At 43.8% G+C, this 22,495-nt stretch overlaps 1 protein-coding gene across 1 annotated transcript in view; it reads left to right on the forward strand.

Moving 5' to 3' along the window:
- Window positions 1-22,495, forward strand: part of VMP1 (vacuole membrane protein 1) — a 117,049-nt gene that overhangs the window by 91,838 nt on the left and 2,716 nt on the right. Inside the window, exon 9 of the mRNA XM_056865141.1 lies at window positions 1,323-1,384. Within this exon, the coding sequence (XP_056721119.1) occupies window positions 1,323-1,384 (62 nt within the window). The remainder of the gene's footprint in view (window positions 1-1,322; window positions 1,385-22,495) is intronic.

The raw sequence follows: 22,495 nt of genomic DNA on the forward strand, positions 1-22,495 counted from the left end.
TGCTGAAAGTCCCAGGTTCAATCCCTGGCATCTCCAGTTAAAGGGACCAGGCAAGTAGGTGATGTGAAAGACCCCCGCCTGAGACCCTGGAGAGCCACTGCCGGTCTGAGTAGACAATGCTGACTTTGATGGAACAAGGGTCTGGTTCAGTATAAGGCAGCTTCATGTGTTCATGTGTGGCTGCGCCCACCACCTCTTTTGGCAGCCATTTTGTTGTGCCCACCCCCCTCCTGTGTCAAAATTCCCCAGGTGCCTGCAGGCTGAAAAAGGTTGGGGACCCCTAGTCTAGTAGATCTTATCCCTTGCCAGCATCAGTGTTGTGCCTTTGCCCGGCCCTTTGCAACCTCACAGGCTGTCCTATTAGATGTTACAGAAGGACAGGAGAGTGCTTGGACACGCAGCTTCCCTTTTTTAAAATAATGTTTTAATTAAAAATTTCAAAAAGAAAAAAATAACACATATAACAAACTCAATCATTCCCATGCATACGATATAGTCAAGCTCCAGGGGATTCATTTTAAATTTATCGATTCAGGCTTACAAGAAAGAAAGAAAGCAAAACCCTATTCAACTGTCTATCAATACACTGCTTTATCCTAAACTTATAACAATAGTGTTAGTCATTTCTTCCGTTGCATTTAATCTTTACTTAGTTTATAATCTCTATTTACCATACCATATTATGCTATATCATATATCCATTGCGATTAATATCTTAATATTGCTGTTCTAGTTTTCTATTAAGCACAAATATTCCTCGACCCCTCTTTACTTAGCTATAGTTCAAGTTTTACATAATCAAAATAAAATGCCCAGTTCTTCTGAAATTCTTCCATCGATCTGCCTTTCACTAGATTAGATAATTTTGACGTCACCGCGTATTCTGCCATTTTGTCTTGCCATTTTCCCAGTTCTGGGATTTCTTCTTGTTTCCAAGTTGATGCCAAAACTGTTCTTGCAGCTGTAATCTACACGCAACTTCCATTTTCAACAGCAGGTGTGTGTTTTAGTTAAATGCCTAGTTTGGCCCTGGAATTGGAAGGGAAGTCACGGGTCCCAGGGCAAAGGCTCTGGGCTCACGATGCAGCAGCCTTGCTGAAGTCGGAAGGGCTGGGCCTGGTCGGTGGCCTGGAGGGGAGACCCCCTGGGAATCCTGTTTGCTGCCTAAAAATTCCATAGAAGTTGGGATTTACAGTGATGATGAAAACACACACACACACACAAGAGGCTGATTAATTGCACAGGGGACACAGGTTGCGGTACTGTATTGTCCCCGTTTCCCCTTTCGAACAGCGTCTGACTGATGTTTTCCTTCCTTACAGAAACTTTTTGTGATTATAACGTTCAGCAAACATATAGTGGAACAGATGGTATCTCTAATTGGGTGAGTAATTCTATAGCTGCTTCTGTTAAGCCATGAAATATTGCTATAAACATTTGTTTAATGCCAATGATTTACAGTGCCGGGCATTGGGGAGGCGGTTGTGCAGGTCAGGACCACCCCGGGCCAGAGAGTTTATCGTCAAGGAAGGGGAAAAGTGTGTATGTGGGGGGGGGGTTGGTCAGGGCTTTAAAAAAACACGCACACCCCAAACCTGTGTCCTGTGACGTTAATTTGAATGCATAATTTGCTCTGTGTAATTGTGAAATTCTGAATTTAGTCATTTGAAAGGTTGTCTTTGATTCTGCTCATCATAGAGAACGTCATGGGGCGTCATAAGAACCATATGAGAAAGAAAGCCAAGATACTAGGGAAGTCGAGCCCTGTGCCCCAGCGTGTTTTACGCCCTTGCATTGTTTGCAGCAGTATGCTGCTCTGCATTTTAAAATGGAGAGGTACATTTAAGTAGTAACCGAAAGGGTAGGAGAAGATAGGAGGCCGATTATTCAACTCTCCTCCAGTTTAGTCTTACAACAACCTTGTGAGGTGGCTTAGTCTGAGAATTGATAACTAGCCCAAGGTTGCCCAGCTAGCTTCCATGGCAGAGTGGGGATTCGAACCTGAGTTTCCCAGAGCCTAGTTCCAGCACTTTAAACACTACACCATGCTGGCTCTCCAGTTAACTTGGGAATAAGTAATCTTTGAATGAAAAGGCTACCGTGGTGGATATAATGCACACGGTGAAGCAGCACTTAATAAAAATGAATGCAAACATGGTCCCATATTAAAAATAGAGAGCATACAAATTGCTCACTGATAGACTCCACATCACCACATAAAGTTCCTTCCGCCTTTGGTAGCACAACTCCAGATTCCTCACTACCTTCTCCTAATATACTTTCAGGTGAAATGCACTAAAACATTAGCCCTTCTGGATCAGTCCAGGGGTCCATCTATGTCAACCCAGTATCCTGTGTCCACTGCTAGCCAACCAGATGCCCTCAGAATGAACAAGCAGAGGTCTAGAGGCCAGAGCCTCCTTCCGTTGCTCTCCACCCCCAGCAACTGGGAATTCAGGGGTATACTGCCTCTAAACATTGAGGTTTCATTTAGCCATCATTACAGTTGAATGGTAGGACCCATCTTCCTTCCATTGCTCTCCGCCCCCAGCAACTGGGAATTCAGGGGTATACTGCCTCTAAACATTGAGGTTTCATTTAGCCATCATTACAGTTGATAGGACCCATCTTCTTCCATGGGTCTGTCGAATGCCCTTTTAAAGCTCCCTAAACTAACGACTGTCCCTCCAACAACTTATGCAAGGTTGTTGCCTCCATTTGGCAGTTGCCGTGCCGCTGAATGGGATCCTTGTTGTGGTCCCATGGCACGGCTAGCCAGATGGCTGCGAGCATGAGCGGTTGGCTTAAGTTCACCAAATAAATGAATAGTCAGTGCTTAGATGTACATAGTGTCTGGCTGGGAAACATTCCCCTGTGCCGAAGTGACTCGCTTCTAGAATGTGGAATACATTACAAAATGCCCAAAGAGCCGCCATCAGCAAAATGACGAGTCTGTCTGTTGCCAGGGTGTTGTTTCATTAGAAAACCTTCCTCCCTTTTCATGGCTAAACCATTCCCGTTTCAGAGAGGAGAAGCAATTATTCCCCCTTCCCTTCCCAAATGAGTGTTAGTAAGTGATTCAGACTTGTTTTTAAAAGCTAAGAATTTATCGTGAGCAGGGAAATAAAGCCAAGGTGTAGGTAATAAACATGTAGCTCCTATATTAATATTAATATAATATCTGGGCCCATGTCATCTGCATATCTTAACCCCCACCAAGAAGGAAACAATGGTCTGCAAAATCAGTAACTGGAATGTCCACTTGCAAATGAACAGGAAGCAACAGGATGTGACGCCGATCTGCAACATAAAATACTATATGAATTAAAAATAAGTTGGGAGGTCTGGGTGATCCCCAAGTCCGACGAATTGACTTGGGATCACATGAAGTTCTTCCCAGAGCCCCCAAGTTAACAAAATCAGCGTGTCTCACTTTTGTGACACAATGAAGACTGGAGCGGGAGCTACATTTTTTCTATATTTTTTAAAACCAAACCCACAAGCAGTTTTCTATGTGCCTTCCTTGGACAGCAGGTACAGTTAAATGCAGTAGAGAGGAGCAGGCAGGCAGATCTGTACCACAGCAAAGATCTCCCGTGCAAACCCCTATGACATGAATTGCACTGCTCTTCCGTAGATGTCCCTTTCATTTGGGGTTGGGCAAGAGACATTTGTGGTGGATCGCAGCCTGTGGCTCAACCTATCTGCTGTCCTAAAGGATGTCCACAGCCTGGGGCAACCTTCAGGATGGGAGTCGTTCAGGTTCTCCTCCTCAGGCTAGCTCCACCCACGCCAATCCTTTCCTCTTAAGGCTTGAATAGAGATAAGACGGTGTCGGAATCGAAGAGGAGGTGGGAAGCATCACCAGGGCAGGTGAAATCGGCTCCATCTTCTGTCCGTAAACTGGTATGAGTTGCCGTGTGGCAACTGTGGGCTCTCACTGTAACTGTCATAGTGAAATGCCTGTTGAAGGACTCTTGTTTTTTTCTTTCTTTGCCCCCCACCTTTCTAAAAGAGATGGGGTTTGGTTTTCAGTAATCGGAGATACCTTAGAACAGCGGTTCCCAAACCTTTTGAGTCATGGAGCACTTTTCAGGAGGGAAATTCGTGACCAAGCACTAATTTTCACATAGCACCTACCGTATATACTAAACCAAATGACAGTAGTATTTTTCTTTGCAATCTCTACACGGAGCACTAGGAGATGTTTCGCAGAGCACCAAGTGCTCTGTGGAGCACAGTTTGGGAACCACTGCCTTAGAACATCTGAGTCTCTGAGTATCTGGTACTGGGCAAAACAGCATCTCTACTTCTGTCTTTAAAAGCAAAAAAAGTGCGCTGTTAGCCAAGGTAAGCTTGGAAATGTGGTGGCTCACGTCTCGTGAAATCTCAGGAGCCAGAAGGGGGATGTGCACTGAATAAAATTTCCTTTGTCCAAGGGTAAGATGTTGGTATGCTGCCATTCCTCCCCCTGGCCAGCCAGAGATGGGTCAGTGACATAAATCGAGACAGTTTGTGTCATGAATTTTAGTGGATGACCTCGGACCAGTCATACACTCTCAGCCTGAGCTACCTTATAGGGTTGTTGTGATAAAATGGAGGATGGAGAACCACAGATGCCTCTCTGAGTTCCTAGGAAGAAGGATGGGATAAAAGCACATTGAAGGTTTTTCTAGTTTTTCTGAACATTTCACCTTTTGGTTGTACAAGATTTTCCATAGTACAAAATTCTGGTGTTTTTTTTTTAAACAGGGTACAAACAGTCCTATACACTTAACCCTGAACAATGTGGTTTCCCCCCCCCCCCCAAGGTATAGATTAATCAAGCTAATATCCTTAGTTTACACTTCTGGAGGGGAAAATTTGTCTCAAGGATACATTTTGAGGCTTGGAATGTCTGGAAATAATTACTGTTAAAGTATGTAAACTTGACATGGGTAGTCATATACAATGTCGGAATGACTGAAGTAACATTCTTGAATGCTTCGGTGTTGGAACAAATCTGGTTTTTATAACTTCCGGAGCTGCAAAATGAATCTTTGTTGTTGGTGTTTTTTAAAGTCAATTCATCCCCATCTTTTAATGACCATTTAGGCAGTTTGCTTGCTACTTTTGAACAGAGCTGACTTCTGCTGAGCAAGTTGCGTTCTGAAAAACATAATGCTTTGGACCAAAATTACTCGTATTACCCCCGCAAGTATTCATCAGCTTTTCAAAAGGTTTTCCCCCCCTCCCTCCCAACTTCTCTTCGTGTCTTTGCAAAACCTCCATTGGTTTCAGAACTTTATTAGACAGTTGATGTCAGGGTTCAAAAATGTTCTCGGGAGACGAGAAGATTTTTTGGAATGTCCTAGTATCTTTTGACTTTATTTTCTTTCTCAAAATGTTGCCTCTAGCATTACCTCATCAATCTCTCTCCAGTGTATAAAAACATGTGTAACCAACTACTAGAATCAGAATTTCTTACTCATTATCAAACACAGAACGGAAAACATCTTTCCACTGTCTGTGAAAGTTATCTTGGTAGTCCTGTTAATTCCCCTTAGTTTAAGACTGCATGGGCAATATACAGCACTTTTCACTGATTTTAGTGGCAAATGCATCAAGTATCAGTAAGACTTGAAAATGCTGAAGTTTGACTGGATTGTGTCCTGTATTCTGCTCCCCATTACCACCAGCCTGGAAAAACATTTTTAAGGCAGTTGTTCAGTTTAAGCATTATTTGAAGATAGCCTATATATACACAGAGAATGGCATTCAGAACATAAGAAGAAGAGTTGGTTTTAACATGCCGACTTTCTCTACCACTTAAGGGAGACTCAAGCCGGCTTACAATCACCTTCCCTTCCCCTCCCCACAACAGACACCCTGTGAGGTAGGTGGGGCTGGAGAGAGCTCTTAATAGAACTGTAACTTGCCCAAGGTCACCCAGCTGGCTTCGTGTATAGGAGTGGGGAAACAAATCCAGTTCACCAGATTAGCCTCCACCAGTCATGTGGCGGAGTGGGGAATCAAACCCGTTTCTCCAGATCAGAGTCCACTGCTCCAAACCACCGCTCTTAACCACTACACCACGCTGGCTCATTCTACTACATTCTGCTGCATCAGGCCAATGGTCCATCTGTATCGTTTCAAGCGTCCTGTTGGTTTGTTTTGCTTAAGTAAATATTTATGGCCCTCTTTTCTCCCCAAAGTGGCTTACAATATAAAAATCCAATGTATATAAACAATTTGGGGCGGGGAAGCCCCTGAGCAAGTCAGCATGGTGACAGCTCTCATTCTGCTTCTTTCCAGCAAACCGGGGCTCAAAGGTAGACTGCTTCTGCACATGGAGGTTCCATTCAACCTCCTCCTCTCCCCCCCCCTTTTGCTGTTCGTGAATATTCCAAATCCCCTTATCAAGCCTTTGGCCTTCACGCTTGTGGTAGTGAATTCTGTAAGAGAGTTCTACGTTTGGGGCAGAAGGGCTCTCCTCAGTCGGCGCTGAATCTTCGGCCCATGAATTTCATTGCATGAATCTGGGTCAGAGTGTCATGGGAGGAGACAAAGAAGTTCTGTATCTGCTTTCACCCCACTATACGTAATTTAAATACGCCTGTCGTAAAAAGGCCAAAATTCTTTCGCCTTTCTTCGTGCTCCACCCCGTCCTGCCTGACCTGTGTGGTTGCCCTTTCCTATGTGTGAGCATAAAGGTTGCGGTTGCCGTTTACAGTACATATATAATCTGCAGCATTATTTTTCGATAGTTTTACAGGGGGTGCCTTAAGTGCATGTTGGGGTTTCTGTACGTGACTGATTGTCCACCTGCGGCTGATCTTCTCCTGTAGTGGTCAGCCGCAGGGCCATGTGGAGTGTGACATTTGCATGGGGCAAGAATGAGGCCAACAGGTCTGACCGGAACCCTCTGCAAACTGAGTGCCCACTGTAGAATCCTCCCCCTCCAGAAGCCTCGGCAATAATTGAGGTCCCCTGGCAAACAAGCTGGTATTGGAAAGGTTCTCTGTGTTTAGAAAGTCTGGAACAAGATAGGGTGTGTGTATTTATATTAGTTTTGATTTTTTTCACTTCTCCTGTTCCTAGAAATTTGGACTGAATAGTAATTGGGTTACAATTAAAAAACACACACACATGCAGTCGAGTGAATTGCAAAGTAAAGGAGACGTGCTTAGCAGAGTGTGTCTTGTTACTGGAGGCCTCTGGTGATTATTTCTTATCAATAGCAGTTTCACTGGAAGGTTTTTTTTTTGGGGGGGGGAGTCCTTTGTACTCCTGAAAAGTTGCTACTAAAGGTCAAGTGAAAGGAATACCTGATGCAGTAGTGGGGTGGGGGCTGATGGGGAAATAAAATTCAGGGGCACTCAATAGATAGACAAGGGAGGGAGGGGCGATTTCATAGTTTTTGGATCAGGAGCGTCAAACGTCAGGCCCACGGGCTGGATCCGGCCCCGAGGGAGCACTTATCCGGCCCGCAAGCCAACTGAAGCAGCCCCCCCCCCCCGCACTCTCGATCTGGGTTGGCGAGGCCCGCCCTTAACAAGTGACATTTATGTCATATCCGGCCCTCATAACAATTGAGTTTGACACCCCTGTTTTAGACTGTACAAAGCAGCCTGAATAGCCCAGTCTTGGCAGAGCTTGGAAGCTAAGTGGGGTCAGCCATGGTTAGTCCTTGGATGGGAGACCACTGAGGAAGGCTGGGGTTGCTGTGCAGAGGAAGGCAATGGCAAACCACTTCTGTTTGTCTTTTGCCTTGAGAACCCTATGGCCCTGGGGTCACCATGAGTCAGTTGCGACTTAACAGCACAGAGTTATATGTACAAACAAGCAGCAACAAACCTTAAATTATTTTTTGTTCATGGAAACCCCATGTACTGTGCAGAATTAATTTAGGTACCCGCACTGGTCTATTGGAGTCTTGGCCATACTGGTCTGTTGGGATCATATCTAGTTAACCTCACAGTTCAGATTGTCAGAGTGGCCTTTACTGCCTTATGAATTCAGGCCGTGCCTTTGGCCTTTTTGTTAGGTCGGTATAGTCAGAACGCCAAAGGAACAACGCCTAAGCATCTGTGGAATCCCGTCTCTGGAGGACATATTTCATTATGTCTTATTATTCCCGTTGTATGGGGAGCCCAGAGCGAAATTTCTGGATGGGATTTTGAAAGGCGCAAACTTCTGTCTTGAAACTGAAAAATTGATTTTTCTACTCTCAGACACGTGACTTATAGACTGTCTCAATTTTGCCCTGGAAAAGAAGATAAGAGCCCTCCAGGCTGCAAAGAAGGAAACTGTGTAGGCATAGCAAGTGAGAGCACTTTTAGTTTAAATTGATTTCCCCACCCCTTTATTGTATGGTTATAGATTTGTGCTTGTGTAATAACTACTGTTTTACTTTTTATCCTGTAACCAATTTTTAATCAGTTTTCTTAGAATTTTGTTAAATATTTTAGGATACTTTGTAACGGCCTATAGATATACAAATAAACTCGCTTGACTTGACTAACTGGGCTTTAGTAAGATTCTCGGTCGTGTATGAGACCACTGGTCTGTGTAGCAATTTTCACTTTCTTTCTAAAGAGAGAGATCGTATCAGTCTTAGACTTGCCAAAGCAATGCACGCACAAATCCCCTTTGGTGGATTTTAAAAATGTGTTACTTTTTGTTGGTTTGAGGGATTCTTTATACGCCCTGTGTTTTCTTTGCCGATTATAAGATTTTATTTAGTACCAGCCTCTGAAAATACATGTTGCAACTTCTCCGTTGTTTTCTGGGTGCCGTCATCCATTAGCTCAAATGAGGATGTCAGAAAATGATGATGAATGACATATTTTTGTTCTGAGTCTGAGACCAAAATTAACATCCAAGTAGATTTTAATTAATATGCTTCAAGTAAACTTTTGTGTTCTTGTGTGATCTCTTTCCTTTAACTTCCAATGACATGACTGTGTATAAAATCAGAGTGTTGGCTTTTAAAGAGGATTGTATTTGGCTTGGAAGCGTTATCCCATTGTGGGCTGAGGAATCCCCAGCCATTTTTCAAAACTGAACAAGTACTGAAGTTTGGCAGGCAGTACCCCCTGTCAAATTAAGCCTCCCCCTTTTCTCTCTCTCTCTCTGTCATCCTGCGCTTAATGAATATCTAGAGGTTAGTTATCAAAGGAGAGGGAGAGACAGAGAATATCCCCTTTACAACCATTTTAGATTTCCATCGGCCAAGTTCGAGCTGATTCTGAACTTTCATAAAGTGTTATGTGACGTTAGGCAGAGGGGGGGAAGCTTTTTTACCCTAAACGCTTCTCCACCATGAATGGAGCTTAAAACAGGTTAAGAAAATATTGGACACCTTTCGGTGTTGGTGTCATGGATTCTAGCAAACCTGTGTGCCATCTGGTAGCAGGTCCAGAAGTTTTATTGCCTGACAGCTCCAGCTGCACACAGAACTGGTTGTCGGTCCGTCCGATGAAGGAAGGCAGCCGGTTTCTGCAGCCCCTCCAAGATCTAAGGAAGCATGGTTGTGGCGGCATTTGGCAAACCCCATCATTTGTGTGGTGCTCTGTTCCTTCTTCCATTGTAACCTCTTTGTGTGAATTTGAGTGCACAAGCTTGCAATGAAGCCACAGGACTCACAGTAACTTGCACACGTAGACACGCAGACATATATATGCATCTAGACAACACACACACATGCATTCATGTTGAATGATCTGCATGTGTGAAAGGTCCACAGGATTTATGAAACGCCATGGGTAGAAGTAGGGTGAGATTTGTGTAAGAACATAAGAAAGGCCATGCTGGATCAGACCAAGGCCCATCAAGTCCAGCAGTCTATTCGCACAGTGGCCAACCAGGTGCCTCTAGGAAGCCCACAAACAAGACAACTGCAGCAGCATTATCCTGCCTGTGTTCCAAAGCACCTAGTATAATGTGCATGTTCATCTGAACCTGGAGAGAATAGGTATGCATCATGACTAGTATCCATTTTTTACTAGTAGCCACGCATAGCCTTGTCCTCCATGAATATGTCTGCTCCCCTCTTATAAAGCCTTCCAAGCTGGCAGCCATCACCACATCCTGGGGCAGGGACTTCCACAACTTAACTATGTGTTGTGTGAAGAAATATTTCTTTTTATCAGTTTTGAATCTGTCACCCTCCAGCTTCAGCAGATGACCCCGTGTTCTAGTATTATGAGAGAGGGAGAAAAGATTCTCCCTGTCCACTCTCTCCAAACCATGCATAATTGTATAGACCTCTATCATGTCTCCCCTTAACCGCCTTCTTTGCAAGCTGAGTGTTTTAAGCACTCCTCATAGGGCAGTTGTTCTAGCCCCCTGTTCATTTTGCTGGCTCTTTTCTGCACCTTCTCAAGCTCTGCAATATCCTTTTTTAGGTGTGGTGACCAGAACTGTACATAGTATTCCAAGTGTGGTCTCACCATAGATTTGTACAAGGGCAGTATGATAGCAGCAGATTTATTCTCTATTCCTCGTCTAATTATGGGCAGCATGGCATTTGGAAGTGTACTGGTTTTGAGGAGGTCCTAGTACAAGTGTGCACCAGGACTTCAGCAAATGGCCTGAGGAGAGTCTCTGCCCCCTCCCATTTGCAGTATAATAATATTGGCTTTCCTAGTAGGGATTATGTATTATGTGAAAATCCTGAAATGCGAAGTATTTCAGTATATTTTGGTGGAGCACATTCCCACATTCAGCAACAAGCCAATCAGGGATGGGTTACTGTTCGCACATGTGCGAACAGACCTTTTTTTGTCTTTGCACATAGCAAGATGTGTGTAGCCTTCTGTTACATTTGCCATTCCCAGACCGGTGCAGACGATAACTGCCTTCTTTGTCCAAATTCTCTTCTTCAGAACCATTCCACTTTCAGGTTGCTTCAAAATAAACCCCCATTTGATAAAAACCCTAAAACAATCAACATGGATATCTTTATCAAATCAGCCAGAGTTTCAGCTACCAGAGACAAGCTTTCAGCGCACACAGAGTTCTTCTTCAGAGAGCTTCAATAACCCATTATGGCTACCCAAGCTAACATTTAATCCATCAGGGTTTGACTGTTCTCTTTAGAACAAAGCAGTCGAAAGACTTGAACGAGGGGCAGGTTAACTCAATTTGGCATTTTAAAATAAAAACTCACACCGAAAAGATACAAAATTCAGCGCTGGCTGTATAGTCTCCCAAGGCAGAAATGGTTCCAGACCTCTTACAGTAATGCAGCTGCTATCTCTCTTAATCTTAAAGGATTTATCCTGTCCCCTCCTCTCCACTCCACAAGTATATCAAAGACCATTGGAATTGTATGTTCATAATACAGCCCTGTACACAATGGGGCAACTCTGGCAGAAAGAGAGGGAGAGTTTTATTTTTTGTAATTGAAAGGGAAGCACAGATGTGAAGGAAATTCTAGAAGTGTTGGTCTCTAAACCTTTTAAAATGAATCACAACAGAGCCATAATAGCAGGTTGAAGTGGACCAGAAGGATTTAAGACGGCATTAGCCAATGAATGTTTGAAAGGTGCCTGTGTTTTTAAAAGGCATAAATCTTTGAACACGGGCTAGCTTACATTAGAGGAACCAAGAAAATGGGGAGGGTACACAACCCTGTCAGCTGCTGGCAGTGTGAAAAGCCCAACCTAATGTGTGTGTGTATATTTAAGGCTGCCTAGAAAGGACAAACAAGCATATGAAAAGCGGATAAAAATTTAATAATATAAATACTCTGCATAGTGCCAGGATCATCCTGAAAAGATTGTGAGTCAGATCCTGTGAATTCAGTAAGCTCATGGCCTAGTCTTCCCCGGTAGAATGCATCTCTTCTGCTGGAGAAAGGTATTTTGATCAACAGAACAGAGTCATAGGATCTAGCCTTAAAGGATCTTAGCACTGATACATGCTCAGTCCACTACAAAAATGAGCCCTGGCACTTCTCTGGCTTATGTCCCTTCCCCTTCCTAGCTCGGGCATTGAAGACTTCTTAAGACCGCAGTTTGTCATGGGGTCAGAATCAAACGGTTTGTCCTCAACAAGCCACACTTCCAAACCAGTATGAAACTGTATTCATGAACCCTGGTTGGTAGGCAAATCACAGTTTATTGTGTCTTCCGATTTGGACATCACAACAAACTCTGGTTTTTCAGGAACCAGGAAGTCTTCAGAAGAGTTAGATCTGAGTCCAGTAGCACCTTAGAGACCAAGAAGATATTCGGGATATAAGCTTTTGAGAATCAAAGCTCCCTTGGTTAAATTCCTGACGAAGAGAGCTTTGATCCTTGAAAGTTTATACCCTGAAAATCCTCTTGGTCTCTAAGGTGCTACTGGACTGGAATCTAGCTCTCCTACTGCAGAACAGCACGGCTACCCTTCTGAAGTCTTCAGAGTATCTGAGCTGTACAGACAGCAGGGAAGCGCAAGGGCTAGCAAGATTTGTTCCCGTAACAGGCTTGTAATGTCTAAAGGAAGCCACTGTCTGCTCGACTGAATCACGGCTGGGTCGAAGTCGGCATTGCTCAAACTCTCTCCAGAAAGCCCCTGCATTCTAGTAATTGTACCAGGCCATCAAGGATGTATGAATCAGAGAAGGGAAGGAACACAGCAGACGTGTTTAGAGCAGAGTTTCCCAAACTTTTTGAGTCAGGGAGCACTTTTCAGGAGAGAAATTCGTCATGGAGCACTAATTTTCACCTAGCACCTCTATGCGAAACCGAATGACAGTGGTATTTTTCTTTCTAATCTCTTCATGGAGCACTAGGAGATGTTTCGCGGAGCACAGTTTGGGAACCTCTGGTTTAAACTATCAGACTGGAATCTGGGAGGCCGAGGGTCTGATCTCTGCCACAGAGGCTCGCTAAATAACTTTGGGCCAGTCACCCTGTGTCAGCCTAATCTACCGCACAGGGTCGTTGTGAGGATAAAACAGGAACGATGCCCCAAGCTTCTGGAAGGAAGAGTGGGATAAAATGCTCTTCAATAAATGCATATGTAAGTGTGGTGAAAAATACTGAATGCATGTTCCTGGGCGTTGAAATAGCTGGTGGTGTGTGTGTGTGTGTGTGGGGGGGGTTACAACTGACTTTAAGACAGTGTTAAAATTCCTCAATAAGCTGTGGGCAGAGTTGGTTTAGCCGCAATTCTCCCTCAGACAGCACTATAAGATGTTATAGGACTTAGTTAAAGCCACCCACAATCCATTTCCTAAATTTGTGTCTGCTAAAGCAACCATGTGCTCCCGATCAATATGTGCTGGTTTTTGGGTTTTTTTGTATTTTAAAATGCCAAAATGGAAGGTCACTTTGAGACAGGGTTACTGCCCCCTGCTTTCTGAAAGGAAGACCCCCAGGGTAGCATCCTTGATCACCTTTGGAGTAGTTCCAGATCTCCGATCTCTGAGTAGTTCCACGTCTGTTATGAGTGAGTGACGTTTCCCGAGACTCTGGGTTCGTTCTGAATCACCCTACGATTGTGTCTGTCGGGGTATGGGAAACGGACAGCTTTAAATGCTGCGAGAATCCTTTTTATCACTACAGGAAATGACAGCTCATTAAAGAAAATACTGGCCGTTAAAGCTGTTTACATCACCGTCTGGAGGTGGTGGGAGGGGGTAAGACATTGTTTCATGGTTCAGAGAATGCAGGTGGAAGGAGAGCTGCTTTTGATGGTGAAGAAAAATGTACCGATGTCTCGCTTTTAACCTGCCCAGCTTAACGTGTGTGTGCGGGGGGGGGGGGGTCCTTTTCCTACAAGGAACCTTGTAGTCTTTAGCAGGGTGCCTTTGTATGGACTCTCTAGCCTGCTTGTAACACTATGCTTAGAACTGGAACCTTCCTAGCTCTGTATGTTCAGGGGGTAGCTGTGTTGGTCCGCAGTAGAAGAATTAGATTCGTGTTCAGTAGCACCTTAGAGACCAACGAGGTTTTTGGGGAGGGGCCGTGGCTCAGCGGTAGAGCATCTGCTTGGCATGCAGAAGGTCCCAGGTTCAATCCCCAGCATCTCCAGTTTAAGGGACTAGGCAAGTAGGTGATGTGAAAGACCCCTGCCTGAGACCCTGCAGAGCCACTGTCTGAGTAGACAATACTGACTTTGATGGACCAAGGGTCTGATTCAGTATAAAGCAGCTTAATGTGTTTATGTGGGGTATGAGCTTTCGAGAGGCAGAGTGGAGCACACACACTTTATCCTCAAAAGGCTGAGGGCTAGGGTAATTTTTCTTCTTGAAATAAATGGCTAAATGTGCTCAGACATTTGTATGTACCCCCCACCCACCCACACGTGCAGTATGTGGACCAAGAAGATAGAAAAGCATCTCTAGCCTTCCTCGTCAGATTGAAAGTTAGAAAGGGTTTTGTCATGGCAAAGAATACTGTCTTCATGGTATGCTCAAGCGTGGAGGGGACTTGGGTTTGGGTCTCTATTAAGCCACAGGGATCACTGGCTGGCCACTAGCCCACCCCCCACAACCTCCCAAGCCTCAGAGTTGTCACGTAGCTTCAGGACGAGGCCCCCTTCGTTTCTTCACCCCAGTATGAATGAATGGATAGTTTATTTGCATATTATCTTAGGCCATTACAAACATATCAACAATGCCACAAATATATAATAAAAGGAAAAAATACTAGGTTGATTAAATACTAGATTACTAATAAATATACATAATTAAACTGTGCTAAATTGATGCATACAGAGCAATAAAGACTAAAAATTGCAGCGGAGTCCCAATTGGCCGGTAAGTCCTAGCAACCATTAAAATCAGCTTGAAGGATCATCTCTCTTACCAACCATATTGGACCTTATTTTCTTTGCTGCCAGAGCATAAAGGGAGGTCCTGTACGAAATAAACCCTTCAGAATCTTTTAACAAAAATACTAATTTCTCAGCACTAGGACAAGTGTTTAGGCCGGAAACTAACTGGCAAGAAATTTAGCCCTGGGTTCCACATATTCAAATAGGTAGTGGTATAAGTCTTCCAGAGCAGATGTTCCTTCAGAAACAAAATTGTTGATCTTTTGGGATATGGCAATAACGCCCGGCCAATACAGCCATTGGGCCTTGCCCTGTTATCCTCACAATAACAGGATGACGTTAGTTAGGCCAAAAAATAATAAGTGTCAGGTTTGGAGCTGAAGAATCCACAAAGAGGGAAGATTTTCAAAGATACGGCCTCAGCCAGCTGTTTTTATTCTGACTTTTTTTTATAGAGTCTGGTGTGGAGTTATTAAAGCATCACCATCCAATCACCGAAATAACTTTGGCCCCATCTGTAGAGACTCTGGAAACTTTTAAGCAAAACGTTATTGTTAGGATTTGGTCTCCTGTAAGGCAGGTTGGAAGCAGATGTCATGGCAGACTTGTGGGGCTGCCACTAAAAACAGCAACTGCGTGTCTGGCTCTTTCCTTCTTCCTCTGGCTACTCCGTACTTAAAAGCAGGTTGCTGAAATGGTGCCTGGAAAAGGAGGGGAGGCATGGAGGGAAATAATTTAGCAGTAATTGCAAGTACATCATGCAAGATTTAGGGCTTGTAGGTATGTTGAACCATGACGGATGACCCAGGCTAGCCTGATCTCGTCAGATCTTAGAAGCTAAGAAGATGAAGAAAGGTTGATTTTTATATGCCGACTTCCTCTACCACTTAAGGAAGAATCAAACCGGCTTACAATCACCTTCCTTTCTCCTCCCCACAACAGACACCCTGTGAGGTAGGTGGGGCTGAGAGAGCTGTGACTAGCCCAAGGTCACCCAGCTGGCTTCATGTGGAAGAGTAGGGAAACTAATCCAGTTCACCAGATTAGCCTCTGCCGCTCATGTGGAGGAGTGGGGAATCAAACCCGGTTCTCCAGCAACTTCTCACCAGCTCTTGGCACCTCTGCCTGAAGGATTGCTGCTCGTAGGGGTGGAAAGGATTCCCAGCTGTTGAGTCTCCATAGAGCTGCTGCCAGACAGCCTCAACCATTCTGGGATCGATGGGCCAGTGCTTTCCTCTGTTAAATTGTGGAACTCACTGCCCCAGGATGTGGTGATGTCTGCCAGCTTGGAAGGCTTTAAGAGGGGAGTGGACATGTTCATGGAGGAAAGGGCTATCCATGGCTACCAGTTAAAATGGATACTAGTCATGATGCATATCTATTCTCTCCAGTATCAGAGGAGCACACCTATTATATTAGGTGCTGTGAACATAGGCAGGACAATGCCGCTGCAGTTGTCTTGTTTGTGGGCTTCCTGGACGCACCTGGTTGGCCACTGTGCGAACAGACTGCTGGACTTGATGGGCCTTGGTCTGATCCAGGGTGGCCTTTCTTGTGTTCTTATGTTCCTCTGGGATCAGCAAGCTCCTTTAGGTCAGAAATAGTCATCACTTTCCACTCCCATGATCAGCGTCCAGATATCACTTTCTTGCATTTGGGAAGACGTTTCGCCGGCCACACACATTCACAGGACCTGATAATCACTTTGCCAAAACATCAGGATGTGAGAGAGCAATTTGGGCCCGAGCAAGATGTAATGTTGGAAGATGCCCTTGTTGAAATCTGAGTTATGCCTCAGTCACACATAAAAAGGGGTTCAGAAGTTGGTTTTCAGAGCTTTCGGGGGGAGTGTGGGTGAGGGGATCTGAATCCTCCTTGCGCACATCGCTCAGCTTGTGCAAGTCTCCTCCCCTGAGCCCTTTACTCCCAGTCATGCTCACTGTAGCGGAACTCAGATGGGGTCTCCTGACCAGAAGGATGCCAGCGCCACAGAATGGGAGAAGATTTCCATCCCCTTGGCGACACGCTCTGCAAATTGGACTTGCGATGGGGGCAGTCCTGCCTTTAAACAAATGGGCTTTTCTGCTGTGGCACCTGGTTTGCCCCTCAGGTTTTTCAGCCTTTCAGAGAACAACACACCTGGAGCTTTGCTTCATATTGGGAGGTAAATCCTTCGGTGCATTCAGGTGTTTCATGAAGCGTGTACCGGGAGGACCTGCATGCACAGGATTAGTGAAAACTGTGACCCAAAATGCCACATTGGGTCTGCGAGCAGAACTAATTTTACAAAGGGGTGGTTTTGTGTAATAAAACAATCTAATGTAGGCACTCTGTCCTTTAGGGCCAGAGGAATGGAACGTGTGGAATTTATTGAAGATTTAGGAGCAGGGCTCATAAAGCAGGGTGCTGTGGAGAAGACCCGCTGGCTAGGAGAAGCACAGACTAACCAGCTCCTCCTTCCAACCATTTGCTGTGAGCCTTTCATGAACATGGGCACCACCACCTCCTGCTTTCCTCGTTCATGAGGGCTAGAAACACGCTTCTTTTTAAAAGTTGAAGCCCTCAGACGCATGGAAGCTTGACTGCTCATGTTGTGTTACAGTTTTGGCCCCGGGGAATACAATCCCTAAACAAAGTATATCTTAAAGCTAGCAAAAGTGGCAGGAATTACTAAGTAACAGGATCCATTCTAAAAGTCCAGCAAATTTTGGGTAGCACGGGGCTTGTCTGGCTTTTAAACAAAGAACAAAAAGGGTCGGCTGCGTGCAGAATTGAAGCCTCTGCTGTCGAGTTAACCATTTGGAACTGTTTGCTGTGTGTTGCTCAGGATGAGTAGGGGCAATCGAGGACACTGACCCACTTGGCGGTTAAAATGTAGGACGGTGTCCCAAACTCTCGCCAACTGACAGTGACCATTTCCAAATGCCTGTTTGGGAAACCTTCAGCAGTCTCTCTTGTCCGCTGATGCACTTGGCGTTTAGAGGGGGGAGTAGTCAGAAAAGATGTCTCTGGGGCTGGGTCAAAATACGCAACTTCTCACCAGGCATGGCAAGGAATTAGAACACGTAAGAGAATCATACACATTTCCATGGGGAGAAGGAAGGGAGGAATCCCAGCCCGTGGAGATGGTACTTTAATGTTCATGGAAGCAAGAGAAAAGAATTTAGGAACTAAGAATTTGTGTGAAACCTGGAGCCATTGTGGTGGCTTGGTTGGAGTCAGACAGGGCAGGGCCTGGGTTCAAATCCTCACTCAGCTGTGAAGCGCCCTGAATGATTTGGGGCTACTTATTCTCCCTGTAGAGCAGTTAGGGTGAACTGTACATTGCCCTAACTCGTTTTGAGGAAGGGTGAGAAAAGAAAAAAAAGTGGTGTCTAGTGCTGAGATCCATAACATGATGGTGACCAATCCTTTTGGGGGAGGTTTTTAGATTATAATTTTTTAAAAAACCGCAGGTGCTGCTCAGCAGTTTATCAAGCTTGTTTTAACTATGTGCAAAGAATGAAAACTTAAATATGTGATATGCATATGTTATGAACACAGAACTTTGTGAAAGAAGAAAATGGCAAAGATTTTTAAAGATACGTGCCCCAAAACTGCAGTACGCCAAAGCGATTTTTCTGAATATGATCTGCTTAGGCTGTTGTCAGCTATGCTGAGAGGGAAAAATTCTGAAAAACATGTATTCGTAATGGGTGTTCTTTACCATTTTACAATTTTAAAGTGTAACTTGGACAAAATTTGCAGCATGTAGGATTCTCTGCTCAATTCTTTATTGGTGTTCTGTTGTAATCCTTAAGTATACAGTGAGAAAGCATTAAAAAAATTCAAGCGTAACATGCACTGATTTAATTTCTTTTATTGATAAAAGCAGAATGGTTCCAAAAAGTTTTTTTTAATTTGTAAAGCCATTAGTCTTTATTAAGTTCTTGTGTGTGTGTGTGTTAAGTGCCGTCAAGTCGCTTCCGACTCATGGCGACCCTATGAATCAATGTCCTCCAAAACGTCCTATCGTTAACAGCCTTGCTCAGATCTTGCAAATTGAGGGCCGTGGCATCCTTTATAGAGTCAATCCATCTCTTAAATTCTTAGGCAGCTCTAAAATAGAGGCAAGTATTTCAGTAGTAATAGAGGCAAGTGGATTTCAGTAATCTGAGTGTATTGAACACTGCCAGATTGTGGGAATACATTTGGTTTGGGGAGTGAAATGAAATTATTAAGCCCCAGTTCATGTGCTGGAGGCATGATTAATTGAAAGGTAATTAGTTTTCATTAAATCCTATCAATTTCAATAAGAGAAGTAAGCACCTACTTAAATGCCGTCCATTGTAATCACTTGGGCTTAAGACCGTGTAGCTGTCTGAATTGCAACTTGGAATTCTCAGGACAATAACATGAAGACAGTAAAATTGATTATACTATTTCTAGAATATAATTTTTTTTCCTCCAGTGTAGTTGGGTCATTCTTAATACAAAAAATGCTTTACTTATTAGTGAGGAGGATGCTTTGTAGATTAACACTTTTGCAAAAATTAAATAGCTATAAAAATATATTCCACAAGTTATAGTTAAATTTCTCCTAAAACAAGGGGAAGTTTTGAACTCCTGACTAATCACCGTGAACAAAACAAAAATTCTAAGACTGATGAAAATATTTTAACCAGTTGAAGAAAAATATTTATCAGCAGGATTTTGAATATTTCCGGTTCTAGCACTGATCTCAGGGTGTTCTTTTTTTAGTGTAGTTTGCTGCAGCTCCTAATGAAGGCCCTCTAATTTTTAATAACTGGTATGAATGGAAATAAATTCTTTTTCATTGAAGATGTGAGAAAATAGTCGGTCCGGAACTGAGAGGTTTTTGACGTGGGTGGCTGATAGCTCCCAGTGGAAAGCAGGGAACCAACCGATCCTTCGTCTGCTCACGTTTTTCAGATAGTTTTGCCGTCGGCTCTGTGTCTTTATGTCTAGAAAGCTGTACTGCCGGGCAACCCAAGCAACGCTTCGCCAGCCCTGGAAGGCGCAGGGTAGTGATGCAAACCATGCGTGCTGCTTTGGTCACAACTGCGCCCAGCAAAAGCGGATTCCTTGAGATCACAGCTGTAATGGCTGCCACGTCGAGGCAACTTGGTTATAGTTTTATCCGAGGTGATAGTTCCATGAACTATGTCTTGGAAAAGAACCCAACTGTCGTGTCAATGGAGCTTTCAAAAATTCCTTTAAAAATCCTGAACATTTACTCTGGTCTAGCAGTAAGGTTTTGTATTTTTGTAAAAGTGAATACCCAAGCAGCTGTTTCTGTGGCATTCTGGAAAATTACTGCTGGGAAACAGGGAATAAGTATAGAAGTATCCAAATTGAGACCATTAATCAATAATCCAAACTAACTTCAGATAAAGAGTTAATTGAAAAGAACCACATTGTGTGAACAGTAGCTATAGCTTGTTCTTTTGCTTTTATTAATCGTCATTGAACAAAGTTTTTCCCTCCACTATTAAAAAAACCCTCCGATCTCAATTTCCTGAACAAGCTGTAAGGTTGTGTAATTTCATAAACAGCCCCCCGAAGATGGCAAAATTAACTTATTAAAAATGATATTGTGCAGTAGATTTTACAAGGCTGTCCTTCGGCACCATTTTCTGTTACTGGAAAGAAAGGATGTAAAAGAGAGAGGATAAAACAACGTTTTGAATGGCTCAGAGAAATCTCCCCGGTCCTGAACTCTGTAACCTTATTTCAGCATTTAATGGAGCTAGCCTCTATAATTAAAAGAACTGGGCAATTCTGGTCAATCATCCAACTTTCCTTGTTAAAGCATTTATAACTTAGAGGTTTTCACAGCAAAAGGTTACCTTTCAGTAGCCGTTCCTTTGTCGGGGCTTCTGTGTCATCTGAAAACTGAACCCGAGTGCGATTTTTCTGAAAGCGGTGACTCGTTTTGCTGGGCGAGTCATTCCCGAGAATTTCTGTGGGGTGATCAGTCTTGGTTTGGCTGATACATCTCTTTATCAGAAGGGAGGCAGGCGGACCTTAGGTTGCAAAATCTGTTTTTTAACCCTCAAAATTTACAGTTATGAAGCTGGTTCCAGATCTGAACTGTGTTCCTCATCAGTTCTTGAAGAACGAGTTTCCTAAAAAAATTGCTTTAGGGAATGCCAGGTTTAAAAGCAATTTGAGAGCTAACGATGACCATATTAAAAGTTGGGTACCCATCTTTAGCAGAGTTTTTTAAAAAGTAGATTATGTAAATAGTGTAGAGAAACAGCTAAAATCCTGAATGGATGGATGGATAGAATATATTTCACTGTAAGTCATAGTTTGTATAAAAAAAGGGTAATTTGTTTTTATATCCCTTGGCCTATCTATCCTGTGCCAAGCTACCATAAGTGTATGTGTTACTTTTAAGGATAAATGATGCAGGAAACAATATAGGAATTCATAAGATCCCATTCTTGTTGTACTGGGGTGGGACAGGTAAAACTAAAAGTTGAACTGATAAACATTACTCTCAGTCCTCACAATGTACTTTAAGAGAGATGCTGCTTTCAGTTTTTTAAAATAGTATCTATTACAAGAACAGTGAATAAAATATGTTAGTGATGTGTGTGAAAACTTCTCCCTGCCTTCCAAAAAAGAAGAGGCAGAATCCAGTTTTGGACAATAGTCTGTGGCATACCGCAGTTTTCAGTTCTAGGTAACCCTTTTATCTTGAAGAAAAAGAAATGTGCAGGCATTCCCTTAATTTGCACACTGGTTTTCTTTTTGCCTTTTTTTTTTTTTAATTTGAAGAACCTTAAGCTCAAAATTATTCTTTGCGTCCATTGATTACGTTTTTTAGCTTGCTGCTTTCCAAGGAGCTCAGGCCTGGGCTGTCTCTCCCCCTCCCCCAATTTTACCATCACAACAATCCTGTGAGGTAGGCGACACTGAGAGCTAGTGAGCCGATCAAGGTGAGCTGCAGGGCTGAGTGTTGGTTTGAAACCAGTTCTCTCCCCGGACTGGGGGCTGGGCGATGTAATCTTACATGATATTCCCAAGCCCCTTTTGATTTCAGGCGAATAGAAATTTCTTTGCCACGAAGGATCTATGTGTTATTCTAGCCATATGGTACTTATCACAGTATACCACGTTCTGGTTTCAGGGCAACACACACCTTTCCTTTTCTGTCCTGGGATTTATTTCTTAAAACATGTCTTAAGTGACAATACTTCGATGTGGTTACCCTTCTTCTGGGCTCTGTGCTTAGAGGGCATGCAAAAGGGTGCCCAGATTTTGGTCTGCAGAGCGGGCTGTTCAGTCGTGTAGACCCCTTACCCACCCACCCCAACACCCTGTTAAAGGTGTTGCCAATGGCTGGGCTTCCCTTGCCCCCTTTCCAAGGGTCAGAGAGCTCCTTTGCACTGGAAAAGGGCTGTTACTTCTCTCTCTCCCCCCCTTCTCATCGGGAAGCCAGAGGGCTGCATCGGGAAAGCTTTATCAGTGCTCCGTCTGCCTCCCAGGGCAAGGTGTGTTTATGGACTGTAGTTTCTTTGCACAGTCATCGGCCATAAAGCCTGCAATGATTCAGAAGCAGGGTTCAGCTCCTTTCTTCCTTCTCCCTTTTGTTAATTGCTTGCTTTCTTTTCTTTTTTTTTAAACGTTGCTTGACTCTTTCTTTTTTTTTTCCCCCTTTCCTGGTGGGAGGTGTCTCCGGAATGGGCTACTGCCTTCTCTTTCGGACTCGAATGACGCAGGAATTGCCCTAATA

Source organism: Euleptes europaea, chromosome 19 (genome assembly GCF_029931775.1).
Source record: "Euleptes europaea isolate rEulEur1 chromosome 19, rEulEur1.hap1, whole genome shotgun sequence".
In the NCBI taxonomy this organism is placed as follows: Eukaryota; Metazoa; Chordata; class Lepidosauria; order Squamata; family Sphaerodactylidae; genus Euleptes; species Euleptes europaea.